Source organism: Heliangelus exortis, chromosome 3, assembly GCF_036169615.1.
Source record: "Heliangelus exortis chromosome 3, bHelExo1.hap1, whole genome shotgun sequence".
Lineage (NCBI taxonomy): Eukaryota > Metazoa > Chordata > Aves > Apodiformes > Trochilidae > Heliangelus > Heliangelus exortis.
In genome coordinates, this window is record NC_092424.1 from 86,852,903 (window position 1) to 86,874,405 (window position 21,503).

The window sequence follows — 21,503 nt, forward strand, 5'->3', positions numbered from 1 at the left end:
ACAACTGCAGTGTGGAATAATATATATAACTTAACCTATCCTGTTAATCAGTCCCTGCTTCTTAATGTATTGATGAGATGGATTTCTTCCCTAGTGTGTATTTTACACTCTTATTTTCTGAGTGAAAATCAAAGAATACTGACTTTTTTAAAAAGCCTGAAACTGTCAGAAAAAAAAAAAAAAAAGGGGACTCTTCTTCCACATCTTGACTGTTCTGAAAGCAAAAACAACAATCTGCATGACAAACTTTCACAGAATAATAGTTACACTTCTCTGCTCTAATTTTCATACCCTTATGAAATTCATGTTAAATTAATAAAATATATAATTTCAAATTCTTATCATTATACAGTTCAAAAACATCCACAATTTTATTTATTGGCTGCTAACACTACCTGGACAGAGGGCAGTGTTATTGCAAACCCTTGATTCTCTTAAAGGGCCGCTGCAGTGTGTCCCGTAAGGTGATACACAAGTTCTGGTTCGCACCTGCGACCCTTGACCACAAGTAACTGAACAGGTACTCCACTGGGCCCACTCTTCAACACCAGATTCACCTGTATTCAAGACAACAAACAAACATGAATATAGACATAAGTATTAACGAGTTGTTTTTTTTTTTTTTTTCTGAAGCTTATTATTGTCTGCTCTCATAAATCAACTCAAAGAAAAAATACCACACCAAAAAAAAAAAAAAAAAAAAAAAATTAAAAATTCATGAAGTAAAGCAGCTGTGAAAATGTGCAATGAATAGAAAATAAAGACACCTACAAAGCTGCAGTCACATAACGCCTGTCAGAGGGAAACACTTTGATTGCTTTGCATCTTTTAAATCTTTCTGAAAACTACTGCCCTTAAACATTTTAGGAACAACACTGCCCTCAAGATGCTAAAAAAAACATACAAAACTCTTTTCATACAATAACAGAGATTTTACCTTTGATATTTATTCTTAAGACTCCAGAATGGAGGCTAGGTAATAAAGAACTCTACCAGTATTGCAGCTCTTATTAAAAAAACAAACAAGCAAGCAAACCTCCTAATCTGTTCTTCTAGCTAAGGAGAGTCATCTAGCATTGAGAGACATTCACTGGCAAAGAAAAGACCTTTACTTATCAAATTATAACCTGAACAATAGGGTGGGAACTTTGGTTTGCTTCTTTACTGCATATATCTGCTCCTTGCTTTTGACCTACAAGTGTGCTAAATTCTTGGATGCACTGGACTTCATTGCTATTATACTACACACCACTATGTTCAAAATCATCAGATGTGATACATAAATACCTTACCTTTGAACAGATTAATTCTTTTTTTATTTTTGAGAGCTATTCCTATTTTTTGATAGCAAGCACTTCATAAAATCTTCTTGCATGGATGTTCAAGAAAGGTTGTTTAAATATAGTTTCTGCGAACAGCCATACTCAGAATTCTGGAATTTCTTTCCCAAAGGCATTCAAGTTCAGAGAACTGTATCCCTTGAGTATTCTCAGAAAGCATATGCAAAAATAATGTGAACATACCTCACTTGACAACTTGAGTAAATAATTGTAGATTCATGTTCACCTTCTTCCATTAAAAATCAGTATAAAATATCATGCTGAAGCATCTCTTATCCTCTTGGTTTTTCAACCTAAGTCCTTTTTGAAACAAATGTTGGTTTTTTTTGCTTTAATATCAGTGCCATGATACAACCTTCAGTCTTGAACAGCTTGCTGAAAAATTCAGTTACTCAATATCTCTGCTTTTCCAGAGTTGCGATTTTGATATATTTTGGTACTTTGATATTTATTTTTTTGTATTTTATTTTCGTCCCAATCAAGGGAATGTCTGCAAACCAAGAAGACCCTAGTGCTATCTTACAGGAACACAGTAAATGATGATACTGTGCTTTTGTAAAAAGTATCTGTCCAAGCTGTTTTTTTTTTCATGTTTCTAGAGGCCAAGCATGAAACCTCTGCAAGATGGTTGTTGCTGCTAGTCCCCTAAGAAGCAACTCTAAAGCTATTAAATGCTTTAAAAAGCAATGTGTTCCTTATTCAGTAATGTGACAATGTTTAGCATACAAATCCCTCTGCTTTTCACAAAATTATATCCAGTTTCTGTGGACAAGGACAAAATGATGGGATTTTTTTACATACAAAGTTTTTTATCACCAAAGTGACTTTTGTAGTAATTTTCTCTATTTGTTGGGTGAAAAAACGGAGAAATTTAATCACTGATTATAGTTTTAATATTTTTTTCTGATATGAATTTGGCATTTTGATTAGGTTGTTACATGTCTTGGATTCAGTTTAGATGCTATAACATGGTAAATATATCTAGTATCTAGGTAGACTAATTCTACATTGTGTACTATAAGGCGTATGAACATGGTAAAACTAGTTGTATTACTTCAGGTTTCTAGGCTAATTTTTTTTTCTCTTTTCCTACAGGTTTAAAGTTTTACTTTGCCTTGGATAAAATGGATTAGATGAGAGGTCAAACACCAGTAGTCAAAGCTGTTTCTCAAGAGGTTCCTCACTATGTAAAACACTCATGTAAATTATCCATTATCCAACATAGAGATGGTGCCAAACATAGAGATGGTGCCAGTGCAGACCTTAAAAATTCAGAAATTAAGTATTAAAAATTAAAATTTCAGATAATTTAAAGTGATAAGAAGTTGCTCTTAACCCTCGTGGAACACAATGAAAAGTAGTAGTAGCATGTTACTAAGAAGTGTGATTGTATGAAGTGAATTTCAAAATAAGTATTTGTTTTAAAAAGTTCTGAGCATATATGTACTGCCCATTCACAGAAGGCATAATGCAGCAATGTACTTTGACATATGTAAAGGGATAGAATGTTTAAACATTTCCTGAAGAAAATCCTCTGCAGTAGCATGATGTATTGTGCAATAAGAGTGAAATCATACAAGATAAACAACATATTTATGTCACCAATTATTTTGCTTCCTTTTGCACAATTCATTATGATTTTATATAATTTATAATTTTTCAGAGTACTGCTGTGAGCATAATTGTTACTTATTTTAAAATATTTTAAAGGAGGGAAACACCTTTAAAAACATCATGTAATTAGCCATTTTTAAGTATAATAAATACTTTTTTCCTAGAATACACCTATATTGCCTACATAATCTGCAAACACATCTTTTGTTCTTTTCTGTTTTCCATATTTTTCTTTCCTAGTTTAAAATTGGCTACTTTTTATTTGCCTTCTAGTTTTGGGTTGCTGGAGAACTCCTAAATTTCTACATCTGTTGTAATAAACCTAAAATCTCAAATTAGCTACTCGCAGGTTATGAAGTCCTAATTCCCCCCTGCTGCTCAACATGTAAGAGGAAACATAACTTACTGTATGGAGGGCCTCATTGATCTGTGTAACACTTACCTGCATTATATTCTCTAAATCCTTTAACACCTAAGGGAAGGATCAGCCCAAGCACATAAAATGACAAATATAGGACAATAAATTATTCACACAGTATTTTTCTTAAATGAAACATTTTACTGCCTCAAACTCACAAACAGGAAAATACATTTAAAAAAAAAAAAAAAAATTTAATTCTCTAACTTTCCCAACAAAATTCTGCAAATTAAGTCTGTTATTCTAACAGTACAAAATACTTTTCATAAATCTTTTCCAGGGTTATTCTCTATTCCTGTCTCTCTGACTTTTTAAACCACAAACATTTTGTTGTACTTTTGCATGTTTTATTATTACACAGAGTAAAATATTAAACAGGCTTAAAATATAGGAAACCTCATGAACTCAGTATCCATTTATTTAAAGGATATTAGTCTTCTTAGTACATGGATAAATTAATGAGATAGATGTTTTAGAAAAAAAAAAACACCTTATGAATCACTTTAAGAAGCTAGCACAATAATCACACGAAAATGAATGCATTAAGGTGAAGAAAATATGTAATGATCACTAAAAAGGAAAATCAAAATGAAGATATGAAAATTAGTACGTATGTCCAAAAATACCACAATATTACTTAAAATGTGTTTACCTAAAATTTGTAAGGCAGAGATCTCCTAGAATTTGAGCATGTAAATTTATATGCTCTGCTGATACATCTCACATGCTTTCAGAACAGGACTTTGAAAATCAAGCCTGTCTAATTTTGAAGGTTCATCTCCCACTCCACTCACACAATCTATCAAGAGGTGATGGTAGAATTGCTGCGTTATAACGCAGTTCTCTAACACGCATAATATGAGCACTGCAAGGCATGACTAGCAGTTATCAAATACAAGTTTTACCTGAAAATATGAAAGTTTTAGGGATTTATATGAGGAAATAAAGCAGATCATTTTACCTATGTTTTGGAATAATTGTATGAATTCAGAAGCAGCATAGAAGCAAAGGTGTTATTCTATGTAGTAAGCAACTAACATTATAAGTCTGAGCTAGGTATGTAAGTAACAAGTTCTACTTGCCTAAAGAAAAACTGCATGGATACCAAGAGGGTTCTAGGCCTCTTCTTCCACTACCTTTCTTTACAGTAGTATGAACTGGGAGTTAGCCACAGAAGTAGTCCTATAGATTAATACAAGGGAAACAGACATTTTTCCCTTCCTAAATTCTTTGCCAGACAGATCTACACTGATTAGCTATAAGTGTATTTAGGTTACTTAATATATTGAATTCCATAAGTCTATTAAAAGTAGTACCCTACTACTAAGGAAGTCAACATGCAATGTAACTAAAAGCCATTATATTTCTTTTACTAAAGTGAATATAAAATTGGAAGCAACATGTATGATTGATGCAGGCAGATTTTCTACGTTAGTAACTATGGAATACAAATAACTTGTTTCAAATCCATACAATAATTACAGTGCACAAGGCTTTCAATGCAGTAACTTACAGGAATGTAACGTATAGGGGATATTTTAAAGAGTTAGATTTTCCAACAGATACACAGATCATTACTGATGTCAAAATGGGCAGTAGATTTGACATATGAGAGCTCAATTCAATACACCATGTTTGACCTCAAAGGCAACTGTAGTAACTGTTGGTAAACAAGCTCTTTTTTGTTTTCTTTTTTTTTCTTTTTTCTTTTTTTTTTTTCTTCTTTTTCTTTTTTTTTCTTTTTTTAATTACTTCAGTTCTAGGTTTGTAATATCATTTTGGTGTCTTTATCTAAAGATGAAGTTGCTTAAACAAAATTAGAAAACATGTTTTAGATGAAAAACGGTTAAATAATTTGCACATCCAATTAAAAACTACTTATGGCCAATTTCATTTAGCAATTATGAATCTGGAAACTAGAGAATAGAGCGTTGTTCTGGGCCTAAGATAGTAAATGCTGAATATACACACATTAAAGTCACCCTAGTAATTAATTAATTTGATAAACGCCTAAAGCTGGGATTAGAATTCAGTCTATTTAGAACGAAATTCTGTTAACATCTTCTATGAAAAAAAGTTAGTAAGTCACAGTAAGCTGTCCTGCATCTTGTATATGTGAGACTGTTTTTACTACTAAAGAAATTCATGGTTAAACCAAGTGATTCAGCACCGACATTACAATACTTGTTTTTCTATGATCTACCTAATTCTCAGCTACTTTATTTATGGACTTTAACTGGTGACAAAAAAATAAATGATTCAAAAAAAGTATCAGCTTAGAAAACTGACAAATATGCAGCAAAAGATTATGGAAACATGCAGTGGTTTTGCTAAAATTAACAACAGTAAATAGAAAAATGTAACTGATGTATTACCAGTTTGTGCCATAAATTTAGCAGCATCAGCTTGTTCCTGAGGGACCCTTTTCTCATGAACAGATCGAGGTCGCTGACTTTTAATTGTATGATCTCCCATCATTCCAAATTCTAAAGACAGAATAAAGGTTTATGAAAGCTTGTGTGTAGACATTTCTCAAAAGTTCACATACTGTCTCATGCAATATGTTCCTAAACATACCTGGTAGCTGCTGGTAAGAGACAGGCAAGTGATCATGGCAGTTAACATCAACTTAACTTTGCTATACTCAGCCTTTAATAAATACTGAAAATGTGTCTGCAGATTTTCAAACATGATTTTATCGTATGAACCAACATTCAGTGTATTGACACACACTATACATCAGCTGTATGACATGGGACAAAAACAGTTATTCAAATGCAGACATTTTACTCCTGTGTTTTGAATCAGCGCAAACCACACCAGAAAATGATTGTGACAGTGCTGTTCTACAGCAGAGCCTGATGCTCCTCCAGAGGACTTCTATTTCTGCACTCATCTTTTAGGCTGCCAAGCCTTCAGCAATGATAACGTGACATCTTTGGGAATGGTCGAAAATGCAAAATAATAATAATTTAGCCAATGAACTTTTTAATTTTTAGGCTGAATCCAGCAGAACAAGTGCTTGTGAATGGCTTTGTTTCTGAAGCCTCTCAGTTGTAAAAACTACAGATTATATCTTGCCCTCAGTATTTAAGAAGAAATCCCCATTAATTTTAATGGGGAAATCTACTTAAAAATCAATGACATAAAGGCTCAGAGCATGGGAGACAAGAGCATTTCACTTTTTTATCCTATTACTGCTGTAATTTTCCCTCTGTGGTCCTGCCCAAACCTCCTAGCCTTCTACCTCACAGTCCATTTTTTTGTTTTGTTTTTGTGATGAAAAGTGGAGGGATCCTTGCACTTAGAGGGGGGCAGCTGTGCTTTCACCACAGTTGCCTCTGGCTCTCCCAGGCACACACAGCTGTGTGCAGCTTGGTGCTCCATACTCAGTTTCAGCTGGGACTCTTAATTTAGGAAGCGTGTGCTGGGAACCATAGGTTAACATTGCAACTGCTTCAACTACAGCCACATGATGTTTCTGATGAGGCAGAAGGTGTCTAAAGCTCTAGAAATACAAACATTGAAAAATATCTTTCTGCTGGAAGGTTATCTTGCAAATGCAAAATTCAAAACTCTCCCCAGTTTGTAAAGTCATGAAGATAAAAAAACTTACCTTCCTGCCTCAAAAAGTGCAAAACATTACATAAGATGTAAATGCTACCAATAAATATTCTTTTCCAAACACATTGTTTTGGCAAAACATTAAAACCAGTTAAATTAAATATTTCTATTTAAAGAAACAATAAAAGCCAAATATATATTTTAAGAGGTCAGTCAGAAGATAGAGGTGGCTTTATTACTTTCTAGTAAATTATTAATATATTTCTCCAAATCAATATTTCTTTTATTAAAAATTAATGGCATCATTTAAAATATAAATTTAATTATGCATTTGAGAACAGCAGTACAGTTTGCATTCTAAAGAGAATATTTGAAAAATTAATTAATAAAATATAATTTGAGAATTGTTTCAATATCTTTTAAACATCCGAGAAATACATGCCAAAGATAATTTATATGCATATATATATGCACATACATTTATATAATGCATACATGTATGTGTATACATACATATCTCTGTTATAAAACTGTTAATATCTTTATACTAAATATATCTCTGCTACAACTACTCTAGTTTAAGGTAGATTTTTAGTCTGTGGGAAATCTCTTACTATAGTGAAAGTTTTACAATTAATATTCTAATGCAAATTAAGATAGAATGATACTTTTACAGTTTTTAAAAGGAGCAGCATAGATTACCATTTAAACTGTAATTAATAGCGTGGTGAAGGACAAGACTTTGCATAGCTTTCCCCCTGAAGAGGCTGTGGAAGCAAGGCACATTTGCTCTGTGTTTCCTGCCTGTGTGCTGCCTTCTGGTCAGGAAATTTAGAGAACACAGCACCATTCTGACAGAAGACTTAGTTCTATTTCTTGCATTACAAACAGAGTGCAATAATGGGAGACCTTTACTAGAGCAAGGCTTTCCCAAGGCATACAGGGTGGTGGTGAATGCTCCAGTCCCAGTCCCACAGCACCCTGGGCACAGGCACATGCAGCATCCCGCAGGACACAGACCTCTGGTGAAGAGGCAAAGGAAAGTCCGGGAGATCAGTTTTCTAGATTGTGGTTTACCATAATGTGGAATATCACCAAGTAAAATAAAACACAGCTCATTGATACAGGATCTATTCATGACCTGAATTTTTTTTCTTTCTTTCCACTTAGTGACAACACATTTTTAATTTGCTCATTCAATTCATTTCAGTTATTGCTGATGGTCTTTGAGATGCACTTTTCAACTAATCTCCCTTTGATGTATTAAGCATTTATATAGCGAATATCTAAATGTATAGCAAAGATAAATGTTTCATAACAAAGATAAAAATAACCAGACTTCTCTCATTTTCATACTCAGCTGAAGTATTTAACCAAATGTTGCATGAGAACAAAAGCAGTAACAGGAAATGCAGTGTACTGGCGTGGGTGAGGACTTTAAGGCCTCGTTAAAATTCAGGCCTCATAAGAAAAGAAAAGTAAGGGTCAAATACATTTTTGTAATGGGATCAGAAGTGCCCAGTTTCTCCTTATAAGTACAAACAATGCTCTCAAATTTGTTTAATGTAAGACACTCAACAGTATTGACTTTTTATTAAGCATTTTACAATAAAATGCCTTACTTAAGTGACTGCTATAATTTACAATGCAATAACCTGCAGAGAATAAAACTTTTCTTAGTTTTCAGATTTTAGCTAAATAACAAAAGTAGAAGATGGAACAGTTACACATTGGTTTCTTCTAGTACTTCATAGAAAGGTATTTAAATGCTTTCTGGGCTGGGAAAGCATTTTAACCCAAGCCAGCCTGTAGTGTGACTAAATGGCACAATAGTTTCAAGGACCTGCTTGTGTGGGAAAGGTGATAGGGACCATCTTGCTTTAGATGGTATCTGGCATGGAGGTGCCCTGCCAGGTCAAGAATGATTCAAGACCTGATGTCTCAGATATAACATTGGATGTTTTAACTGAGATTCTGAGTAAAGGAATTTTTATCATTCTCGCTCTTCTTACCTAGTTCTTGCTACTGAAAATACATTTTCTAATGTAGAAGGTATTTCAGTGGATATAATTTTCTCAACTGAATTTTTTGGTGATGCATGTCTTGATTTACCTTGGGTGAAACAACAACAGTCCTTCTCTTCTTTTATCTCAAACCCTGTTATTAATCAGATTGTTTCATTAAATAAAAAGGGACAATGAATCTTTTCAGCAGAGGACAGAGAGAGACATGGCCTGAACCAGAAATTGCCAATGTGACTCTAAGATTGGCCTGGAGGCATGCCAGGGTTTAACACTTGTTATTACATTGTTAATGCTACAATGTATCTGCATGAGAAGAACACTCAAAGCAATACCTCAAAATTAGGTAACAAATAGAGTTGTGGGGAATCCTGAATGGATCATTTTAACTAGACAGTGACTTAAAACAGTTACAACATACTCTGGGTATTTAGGGTAGAAAATCTGAGGTTAATTATCTGATAAAATAATATATCCTGCTGTCAGAGGTCCTTTCATGTCTATGGACATAGTACCTGCAGTGGGATAAGTACTGTTTCCATCCTCAGCTGTACACAATGCATCAATACTTCAAAGTATTTTAGCAATGTCTATGTCTGAATATGCATGTGGTTTATCAATTCATTTTACATATAACTCTGAAGCATGTAATATAGTTCCATGCCTTCTAGAAGTGAAAAAAGCCCAATGATTTCTGAAATTCCAAGTTTATAGTTAAGCATTATTTACAACTTTTATCTGTGTCCAATTTGCTTTACCTTTATTTTTACGTTATGTTATGGGATCTTTTATTCCTATTGAGTAACCTTTTTAGTTTTTAAAGAAGAAGCTAAGATCTTGTGGACAATGTAGGTGTACGTTTTTAGAAGAGAAGAGAGGTGCCATGTGCTCTCTGTAGGAACAAAGAGAAAAAACATCTGTTAACAGTTTAAAAATGCAAAGTAGGAAGACTGAGTAACACAAAAGAGAAATACCAGCTTTGCAAGGTTCTACTCACCAGCAGCTAGTCCTTGATTTTTTAGAAACGGATAATCATTAACATTAAGGTACATGCCAAATGGATTTTATACCTAGACTGTTTAATAATATTTGTAAGTCTATTACATATATATCCTAGTCATCAGCTGACATTATAAACCATGTTGGTTTGGCTCTTACCCTTATTTTTATGTCACATTTCATGGAAACATCACAATATATATGTATAGATCTGCTAAAGTTTTACCATCTAGTATGGATTGTACTAGTACTAATGTGAAACACACTGGCACTTGTGAAAAAAAGCCCTTTTCAGCATAACAATTGGTGACAACAGTATGAATGAACCGTTGAACTAAAAATACTGATTCCGAGACCTTTGGGGTTACTCTTTCAGGCTGTGTAAAATGAAATCAACCTCTGTGAGTTGCTGAGCATCCTCAGCTTCTACTGAACTGCCTGGAAGGTAAGATGGTGGGCAGCTCCCTGGAGGCTGATCGGAACATTAATAGCAGGAAGAGGCAATTGATTCCCAAAAGAGACTGTCATTTACTTCTCTCACCCCCAGCACTCCAGCAGTGTACGTCACACCACCCTACCCACTCCTGAACTGTAGACAGTCAAATGAGTGTTTTCAATTACTCTTGACTACAGAATGAATATTAAACAACTTGTAGCCAGAATGTGCATTAACTGTCTCATGTTAAGTAACATAACATTCTCTCTGTGCCATGTTTTTCACAGAGAGTATGCAAAATGATGATGTTTGTCCAAGGTGAAGGCGAAGAAGGGGGTGCAGAGGAGGAAAGGAAGAAAGAAGAGGGCTATATATAAAGAACCGGTCTGTTTCCACTAATTTTGGAACTGAACTACTGACTATAGTTCAATACTGACTACAATAGATCTGATTTTCAGGACCCTGAAAACCATTTTCAGACCATTTCCTGTCTTCATAGCCTGTTTTACAGTTTCTCCCATAAAGATACAGGTGCAATATGAAGTAGTAGCAGCACTTGGGGTTTCTTGTCACAATTCCAGCTGGTCAGTACAATATCTTCTGGTCACTAGATGGCAGAATGTGTGTTGACTTCAAGCACAATTTTGAAGTGCAGCTGGCAAAAAGCTGGATCTTTCTTTTTCATGATAAAATTACCTCCCATATATTAAAAAATAAAACAAATCATTACATTCAAAGGACTGAGGAGTTTTTGTTTGCTTTTTCTTCAGTTCTTCTTCTGTAGGTCTTGATTAAAAAAAAAAAAAAAAGAAAAAAAAAAAAAGAAAAAAAGAAAAAAGAACCAAATAAAACATGAGCTACAATTTTTTTCCCCTTACAGTAAACCCCATGAGAAAAGAGAAAATCCCAGGCATATTCCCTTCCCTGTCTCCATCCCTGCTTCAAAGTAGCAAGGCACCCAGGACCCACAAGGAAGAACCTGTTCTCAAATGTTGCATTGTCAGGACACAGAGCTGCAGGGTATCAGTGAATATCGTCACTGCAGCAGAGGCTTAAGCTATGGCTTTCTATGGGAACCCCTTAAAATGAGATTTCTTCAACAGGCAGGCAAGTTGCCAAAATGGTGACATAGCTATTAGCTGAATTAGATTTCCATGGGAACCTCTTCTTAGGAAATGTGGAAAACGTTCTTTAAAAAGTCTTTGCTTACTTCCTATGTAGAACCTGGTCCCATAATAAGTCCTCTTTTGGCTCCCCAAAACAGTATAGAAGAGCTTTGACCAGTTTCAAAGTGAATGAAATAATTTCTTTCACTGGAGTGAATTAAGATCTGAACTGAGCTGTATTCATTAACACAGTCTTGAAAGCTGTCCTGTTACTCATGAAAACATGGAAAGGATTTTAATAGTAGTGGAAATATGAAAGGCAATAGTATTTGCACTAACAAAGTAATTTTTTTTTAATTATAGTACACCCTTGCAATTTTCCAGGTAAAAGAAAAAGGTTAACATTTGTAGTAAATTAGATACAAGATTTCCCTTCTCTCATACTCAGATATATACTAATACATATACATGTGCATTCTCATCTTTCAGAAAATTATGAAAAATAATTATGTATTCTGAACACTCAACATATTGTACACAGGTAATTAGTTTGTGTTTGTCTCAAGGGAGACCCATTTGCTCCTATGAAATCATTTTGGATTAACAGTTTTGCTGCTATTTTTACTGACATAAAAAATGAGATATTACTGAATTAAAATATAAATTACAGAACAAATCCTGATGAGATAGACTTTCTCATGGCAATGGAATCTGTTGTCTCTCTGTGCATCTCTGCAGTGACTCCCTTCACCTGCTATTATCTTCAGTGGGATCTGAAAGTATTGCTTCACGGTTACAGATTTGGACAGTGAAGAATATCATAAAGACGTAATATTTATTCACTTTGCATGTGCACAGAATGCTGAAACTGCAAGCTCTATTACTTGCTTTACTTGGTGCAAATTGCTTATCATCTTACACCTAGGCAGGAGCATGAGAATCTAGTGAAATGAATCATACCTGTTCAAAATGAATGTAAAATGTCACCACAGCAGATAGAGTATTTCCACATGTGCTTTGTAGCATTATAAGCAAGCAAAGAGTAAAAGGGCTCTGTGTGTATGTATGTGTGGCTCTGTGAATGAAAGCCCAAACTGTCACTTTACCCATTTATATTTCTACTAAATCTGATGTGTTTTGCAAATTATCATGGCCAGTATCCAGAAGATGATCTGTAGTTCAAATTTTTCCCATTCAAATATTTCCCTAACAATCTATACCCAAATCCTTGTATTCAAATAAACAGAACAAAACTGATACAGAAAATTTACATTATCGAGTTAAACATTAAAATTCTCCAAATTTAGCCATGTATCATTCCCTCATATTCCCTATTGCTCTCAAGAGATTCAGGGGTGTAATAACACATTAAAGAATGAAAACACAGGGGATTACCTTAATTTATTTTTGCTTTTTAAGTGAAAAACCCTAAATGAATTCTTTTGTAGCATTCTCATAATTCTAGTGTTTCTACTCTAATGACTTATTCATGTGTAGCCTTTAAAAAATTAAATCATAGCATCATAATAATACTTTGTATTTTCATTGGGTTTTTACATTCCATACTCTTTTATTTCTCCATTAAATATTCTGCTTTTTTTCATATATTCACTTAATTGAACTATTGATACTGCTAGCCAGTGCAGCAGTTCTTTCAGAACTGTAGCAGTTTTATATAAACAACCTCTTTTTACTGAACACTGCAGCAAGCTACCTGAATATTAGACACAGGCTAGTATGTGCCTCTTTATTGCTCTGTGCAACTCAACAGAAGATGACTGAGGATAAACTGTAATTTTCTGAGCTATTCTGGAATAAAATAACTTCATTTTCTTTCTATTCTAGAAACATTGAAAAGTAAGTAAGGGTAATTGTAGAAATCAGGTTTCACAAGGACATCTAGACTATTTCCTTGCCTTGTAACTACTTACTGCAGACATTCCTTTAGACAGTTGCCTAATAATTTCTAAATGATTGCAGCATTCATTAATAATTGAGATGGATTATCTAAGAATTTATGATAGGGAGGTTTAAAGTCTGTGAAATATTCTGAAGCTGTATGAGAGGAAAGAAAAAGAATCAATGTTTTAAATAATATGTATTGCAAACTCTACTCCCTAAGCACTGTTAAACTAAATGTGGGGCATTTATTTAGAACGGAAAAGCTTCTAGGTAAAGCTAAATGATATTGCATAGCTTTTGAAGAGCATTTTCCTGTCCTTGTTTAATTCTCCTAAATTGTTTCTACAAAGGAGGGGAGGGGAAGGGAGGAGGGGAGAGGAGAGGAGAGGAGAGGAGAGGAGAGGAGAGGAGAGGAGAGGAGAGGAGAGGAGAGGAGAGGAGAGGAGAGGAGAGGAGAGGAGAGGAGAGGAGAGGAGAGGAAAGGAAGAGTCTTGGCTGTTGTAATCTGGCCTGGTTCCACCCAGCCAGGCCAAATTCTATCAGCTGAGGACATGATCTAGAAGGTCTTTTCCGATACCACAGATGTACTCTGAGCTGAGATTTATATAGCCTGCTTGCAAGCACCAGCACTGGCAGGTTGAAAATCACATCCAAGCCATTTCAAACATACTATTCCACCCAGTTCAGCCTAGAAGATCTATGTATAGCACAACCCCCTGACAGGTATAGTGTTGCGATGGATTCCAGAACGGTCTTGGAACCTCTTAAAAGGTCTGAACTCTTATGGTGATATAGAATCATAGAATCATAGAATGGTTTGGGTTGGAAGGGAGTTCTAAAGGTCACCTAGTCCAACCCCTCTGCAGTAACCAGGGACGTCCTCAACCAGATCAGGTTGCTAAGAGCCTTGTTGAGCCTCACCTTGAATATCTCCAGGGATGGGGCTTTAACTACCTCTCTTGATAAATTCTGCCTTTGTTCCATGGCCTTAAAACAACTGTATCTAGTCAATAGAACTACCTTAATGGAAAAAGATCACACAAAATAAAGAATGGTTTTAAAGACTCAGGTATCAGACTACATGTAATAGTCAGTGTTCTCCTTCACTCTTACTGCATAATCCACAAGCTGCTAATACATCCTTTCTAACTCTATGGCCCACAGTGCCAGAGAGGACCACATTGTTGGCTTATTTGACACGTATTGTGTGTGCAATGCCTTTATAAAAGTAAATGAACTGTTCAACTGTAGATCTGAGCTAAGCAATGAACAGTTTGTCAACCATCTCTTGGGAAATTCACTCTGAAGCCAGCACTGAAGAATAGCAGAGGTTCAACGTTTCTAGCCTCCTTAACACCAGATCAAATAACTAATGTAAATATATAAAAATTTTAGCAGAAAGATTAACTTAAGAGCAGATGTATTTGATGAGCATCATCTATCTGATCATAATGTACTATTCCAAACACGAAAAACCAGAACTGCACTGAGTTGAGAAAATGTACCTATTAGAATTAGTGAGACTATAATTATGATGCTCTATAGGTCTGCAAAATACATAGATTACTCTCAGAGCCTTTGGTATACTTGTTTTGTTGTATTTTTTTTTTAATAAGTATATGTATATTTATACTAAAATATTTAAAAATTTATAGCATTTAAAAATACTGCTCTGTAACTGTGACAGAAATTTCTACTCAATCATAACAAAGTGTCCCCTGGTCTAGTTCTTTGATTAGATTAGAAAGCATAAAACATATGAAAGCATAAAAAACAATCTAGTCAACATGACATGGATACTCATATCAGGCAGAACGATGGTGACAATACTACTCAAGTAATATCATCCTCCAAGGTGTAAGGGCATGCCTGTCTTTCATCAATAAGCCGTATTTTAATAGCCATATTTTAATAGCCATATTGTTTCTACATCCCTACATGATGTCAAACACTTGAAACACTTCTTTTAAAATTCTCATGCAACTCCTGCAAATATTACAGCAACCATCTGTGCTTTTTGACCTTCAGAATGATTTATGGAAATGTACCCTGTGAAGAATTGGGGTTGCTTCCCCTTAAGTTGACAATAATAAGGATCTTTAAAAACCACCCTGATGGTTCCACAAGATACTTCTCATGTAACTTATTTCAGATTAGCAGCATAATATGCTATGTGATTAAACCTAAAATCTATTTTAGCTCATCAGGGTCCATCATTTGAAGAAATTATACCAATAATCAACATAAATGAATATCTGGAGACTGCAAGCAGGGGTTTTTTTCAGTGAGGATATTTAGTCCTGATTTAGAACTACAGAGTTTGTGATACTCCAGAGCTACCTGCACATCTGCCCACAGGCACACTATCAATCTCTCTCATTGCCTCTACTCTGCTGCTTAGAAAGGGATGGAATGGGCTCACTGGGGAACTCCGTAAAATAGTTCCAAATATGTATTTTGTACAAAGATATTAAAAATAATAATAATTTGCTTCATATTATATTTTTACCTCTCATGTGTTGTCTCTCTGAAAATCTTCTAATGATTTAGTTATCTGAAAGATGTTCTCAAAGTCTATTGTAAGCACGTATAATGGAATATTTATAGTAAGCAAATTCTTAATCAATAAATTACTAGAGACTTAATAGTATGTGTACTGATTATACAATCAGGAATCAGAATCAGAGCTATAAAAGCAGTACATCTAGTCACAGCTGGCCAATATGCATTGTAAGCTGAAAATAAAGAACAGTTAGTACTGAGGATTAGAGGAAGTGTTTGTGGATGGAAATGATGCATTTTTTTTTTACAAAGGCTAAAGTAGTGGGGGAAAATAGGCAGATTTTGGGCACACAAGTTTTCAGTTCTGAAGAATAAACACTGAACTTCAAAGCTCTAAGCCATTTTATTACTGCCACTAACAAACATGGCTTTGCTTCAACTACCATGTAGCCAACACTACTACCACAATTACCAGACTAGACATATTTCACCTTCTATTAAGTGGTTAACAGTTAACTTAAAAAATGGAACAAGGCAGAAGAGATTTTGAATTCAGAAAATTTGGAAAAAAAAACCACTGTCTGTGTTGACCACAAAAATTATACAGCATGTAGTACTTGCTTCAATCTGGTCAACAAAAATATGTTAGGCAGCCTGCGAAGCTGATGTTGATGCTCTCAAGATACTAGTTCTCACTAGACTAGAGAAAAGGAAACCTAGCTTTAGGCCTAATACTAAGACTACTCATTATGTATTGATCTTGTGAAATACTTTTGATATCTTCCAGGATATAAAAAAAAGCCTATTTCACTTCAAGTTGGTATTCATTCACATCTCAGAGCAAACACACTTCTAAATACTAAGATCTTACATTAGAAACAGATTTTGGCAAATAAGAATACAATTCTGAGTTTTGAAAACCACTGTTTGCTTGATATATAAGTGGCAAGCTCCACTAAAATCTGTTCAAGGATTCCTGGGTTTCAAAAGTAACGTTCCATTAGTTTTATTGAAGGTTTTGAAAGTGCTGCAGCAATGGGTCTGCAAAGCCTGACTGAACTGGAGTGCTCTGTGGCAGAACTGACTCTGGAGCCCTGAGGTAGTTATAGCTGCAGTCAGAGCAGTTTATTTCCCAAGACTACTGCAGAACCCATTGATGCAAGACATGGTTATACAAATGCCCACATACTAACATATGTAAAATATCTCAAAAGGATAGTCTGGGTGCACAGATCTACCTCTGGGAAAAGGGCTTGGTGCCACATGACAGCACATGTAGAGAGTTTAGGCCATAGAACAGATGTTCCCGTTTCTTACTTGCACGTAATTCATAGTTTTAAAAAGTCATTACAAGTTCCCAGTGGACATGAAGAAGTAATTTTTTTATGTAACAGATTCTGTCAAAAAAAAAAAAAGTCACTAATGCTAACATACAATCCCCTATATTGTTAATCACAGTCAGCATTTACATGTAATTTTGTATCTAATTTTCATCATTCTATATGGTACATTTCAATTATTCTTTAAATTATCAAAATAATAGACAAATTTTGTTCTGTTTCATGTTGTGTTTTTAATAGTGAAAAACAGAATGACATCATCTATAAATGGCAATACTTTCACCTCTACTGGTGTAAATCAAAAGTCATGAAATAATGGAAGTAAATGTGTGTACAACTGCTGCTTGAGCAGAAATGCTGACATACAGATTAATTCTTGTGGTTGTGAGCAACACATAAGACTGACAGAACCAGAACAATAAGCTATGATTTTGTTTAGGTCCCTTCTTCGTGTTCTGTTAGACCATGTATATTATGTGTATATCCATACCTTTAATCCCTGAGATTACAGGAATTATTACAACTAATTAGAAGTGTAATTTCATTAAATCCTTATTCACAATGAGATCAGCTTGGATTTACCCACACGTGGCAGTCTTTTAAAAGGTAACAACAATAAGTTCTCCCCAGTGTTAAAAATGAGACAGTACAAAGACTAAGAGAAGTGCCAGTTTAGAGAACACCTTTTGTTGCAGTTGTTGAACTCTGCTGTTTTCTTCTTACCTGAAGGCCAATCATTCTTATTTACATGAATAATTACTGCATATTTACTGCATATTTCCAGTATATTACTGAATAATTACTGAATAATTACTAAAGTGAAGTTAGGAATGTCAATCACTATACCTTTGTTATGTTTCTGTGGCAGGACCTGGGCACTTTGCTAAAAAAAAATCTATTTATTATTCAAAAATTGGTTAAAAATGGTAAAGCACTTGTGGAGAGAAAAGTTATTTATTATTTGTGATCACTGGACTACTGGTGCTTTTCTGGGCAAATGCTTGTAGCAATCAGGAAGCAGATGAATATTAGTCTGAAAAGAAGATGATGTTTGAAATACATAAATAAGATGTAAATTGTTAAATGAAGTAATTCTTGCTAGCCCTAGGGATAACTACTTCTTCCTGAGAGGGAAGAAAAATCTCATAGCTGGTATTTTGTCTTCCATACAGGTTTCACAAACCAGGTGTAGATCCAGAACTTGGAGAGGTGAAATATTTCTGTGGCTATTTAGCTCCTAACTCTGGTAGTCAAAACAAATATTAGGTGTTCTAAATAAAAATATGGAAAAACTGAGTATCTGGCCAAGTTGGAAAGAGCCTGTGTGAACACTGCTACTTCAGGGTGTAAATTGTTGGGAAAGAGCTCTTTCTTATGTCCTCTGCAAAGTGTAGATCCTCTCAGATGTATTAGAAGACTTGAAAAGTTACTTGTAGGACACAGAATTTGAAGTAACAAAAAGGACATTGCTGAAAGCTTCAGGGCATCAGGAAAAGCAGTGTTACAATCCTTAACTAGACAGTATCTAAAGAATGTCAGCCAAGGAAGAAAAAAAGAAAAAAAAAAAGTGTCAAAAAAGAAAACCATTTCTTTGGAAGGAAAGAAAGCACACACATACATGTCTGATGAGTCTGGCAGGAGGACACATGGAGGACAGTGAATAATATAATCATCAGGGCTCCTGTTTTCACTGTCTGTATCTGAACTTAATTCAGATATATATGTATATATTCACCTATACACCTTACAGTATATAAGTCAAGGTACTGTTATTTAACTGCTCTGCTTAACTAAAATTATAGTATGGTTTATGTGTGTATGGATATATATAGGATTTTCTTTACATCACTGTTTTCTATCGTCTTTAAGCTAACTAACATTAGTTAGAATAAAAATGTCAAAAAACATTGCAGGTGATTATATCATTTCCCTGTACTGATATGCAGCAAATGCACAGGTAATCATTGAACCTAATTCAGAACTGAAGCAGTGCATGCCAGTGGACAGTAGGTGATATTTTTCATATAAAGGGCTTATTTCATAAGAAAAACATTCCAAGGCCAGACTCATTGATTAATCTGAACTAAGTTAAGAATTTCAGAAAAAATAGGAGAAAGGAGAAAGAAAGAGGAATAGCACTTTGTAAAAGTTGAAATAGCTTTTTTGTTGTTATAGTATAGATAAAGTCTGAATTTGAGTTCTACTTAAAAAAACCTCACTGAAAATAAAACTAAAGCCCTGAGTTAAGCATTTAATTCATCCCCAAATTTTTTTTGTCTGTCTCATGAAGAAAAAACCTAGTTATTCCAGAAACTGCATCACTGGATGATTTTGGAAAAACAGAAATGAAAACAACTTCATTGAATCTACTCAAGTGCACTAGGATTTACATTAAAAGTAAATTATTACTTTCTACATTAGTCTTATTTATAACAAAAATAATAGCAACTTTATCTTGTGAAAAAAAAATCATCATAGTTATAATATATGCATATATACATAACCATTATATATATAATAGATAATCCAAGAATCATAATTACATTGAGCTTATACAGGTATAAAATATTAAACTCAGTAACTAAATGATAAGCAACTCTAAACCCTGTTCATGCCACCCCATAAGGCTGTTAAGAAATGAACATTTCTAAATTTAGATCAAGCGTAAAAAAGCAGTTATGAATCTTTGAAAAACATGTATCCATTTATATTTTCTATTCCAAATACTTACTCACGGATGGAAAAATTGCTGATATTTTCTGCATGTGCTGAAGATGAATAAAATGAGCCACCAGGGAAGTAAGTACCTAAACCCAGTCATCTTATTTCTCTTCAGACTTGGCATACAGCTTCAGAGCTGTGAATTTTTATCGTGTCCAATCTATTGATGCTGCTGCTTGTCAGCTGCCGTTTTCATTAGGAAAAAGGAGTTACAGCTGAGAGTAGGGTTTGTAGGAGTTCATAAATATTCTGCTACTGTTCAAAATGCTGCAATGAACTAAAAGCAGACATTTTAGCTGCATTTTAAATTCACATGAAAGCACAGCTATTAGACTGCAAAGCATGATCACTCAACATGTTAATTAAAGAAAAATCCTAACAAGCTCAATATGACGTGTTTTTTCTGACCTGATCTGGGGCATAACAACAAGCTGACTCTTCAGATTTTACTTCTAGCCAGGAACTCTACATCTTCACAACCCTTCCCATAGAATCTCTCTGAACAGTGGTTTTGGAATGGTTTTATAATGGAAGGGATGAACAGCGTGTGTCTCCACTGCTCCTGCTTCCTTGGGTGGCTTGAGCAGAGAACTGACCTCTGATCCTGCTAGGCCTCTGAACTTATGCCAGTGCCCTGCCTGGGGACACTGACAGCCAAGCACCAGGGAGCCCTCAAGAAGCCTGTTCTGCAGCCACTGACAGCCTGGTGGGACATCTTCCTTGATCATCAATATCATGTTCTCTAAGCACCTTCTGCTTGCACATCACTCTGAGGTCACTTTGATATAAATAACCAGTGACAGCTGAGGCTTGTGGGGTGCTTGTTAGAGAGTCAGTGGTAGATCCTTTATTTGAAACCTGATCAATCGCAGCACAGCAAGGGTCTGGAGATCTGTACATGTCACTGTAGAACCACTGTAGAACTTTTCTTCTTCAGCCAGAGCCTGCAAATTGTGAACAGATATGCATATCTGCATATAGAGTTTGGTGAATCCAGAGAACTTCACCTAGAGACAGCAAGAACACACAAACTCTAGAGAATACTGCCTCCCTTATGAATAAGGGATAACAAAAGTTATGGAGGCAGCTCTGACTCTTAAAATGGGAGCAACACAACCATTAGCATTGGAATGGGCTGCCCCGGGAAGTGGTGGATTCTCCGTCCCTGGAGATATTTAAAAAGAGACTGGATGTGGCACTCAGTGCCATGGTCTGGTAACTGCAACGGTAGTGGATCAAGGGTTGGACTTGATGATCTCTGAGGTCCCTTCCAACCCAGCCAATTCTATGATTCTATGATTCTATGATTCATTTCTCTTGAGTCAGTCACTTCATCTATCAAAGGTGCCTGAATAACATCTGCACCAAGACGCTAAACAGGCTCTCCTGCATTGCTCCTCACCTCGGCAGGAAGCTGCCACTGCTGTGACTCTGGGATGTTAGGAAAGTCAAAATAAGTATCTGTTCCATGATGTTTGCTGTAAGCCAACAAAACAGGGGAATATCACTCTAGAATATGGCACTTGACATAGAAGACACA

The 21,503-nt window shown here is 35.0% G+C and overlaps 1 protein-coding gene across 5 annotated transcripts in view; it reads right to left on the reverse strand.

Annotated features, from left to right (window-relative positions):
* ADGRB3 (adhesion G protein-coupled receptor B3) overlaps positions 1–21,503 on the reverse strand; it is a 434,645-nt gene that overhangs the window by 255,151 nt on the left and 157,991 nt on the right. For 3 of the 5 annotated variants that reach the window (XM_071741618.1, XM_071741620.1, XM_071741621.1), the window contains exons 3-4: positions 5,748–5,858; positions 396–557 (exon numbers count right to left, since the gene is read on the reverse strand). In XM_071741618.1, coding sequence (XP_071597719.1) covers positions 396–557; positions 5,748–5,858 — 273 coding nt within the window. The remainder of the gene's footprint in view (positions 1–395; positions 558–5,747; positions 5,859–21,503) is intronic. The other 2 variants (XM_071741622.1, XM_071741623.1) reach the window with 1 other exon arrangement.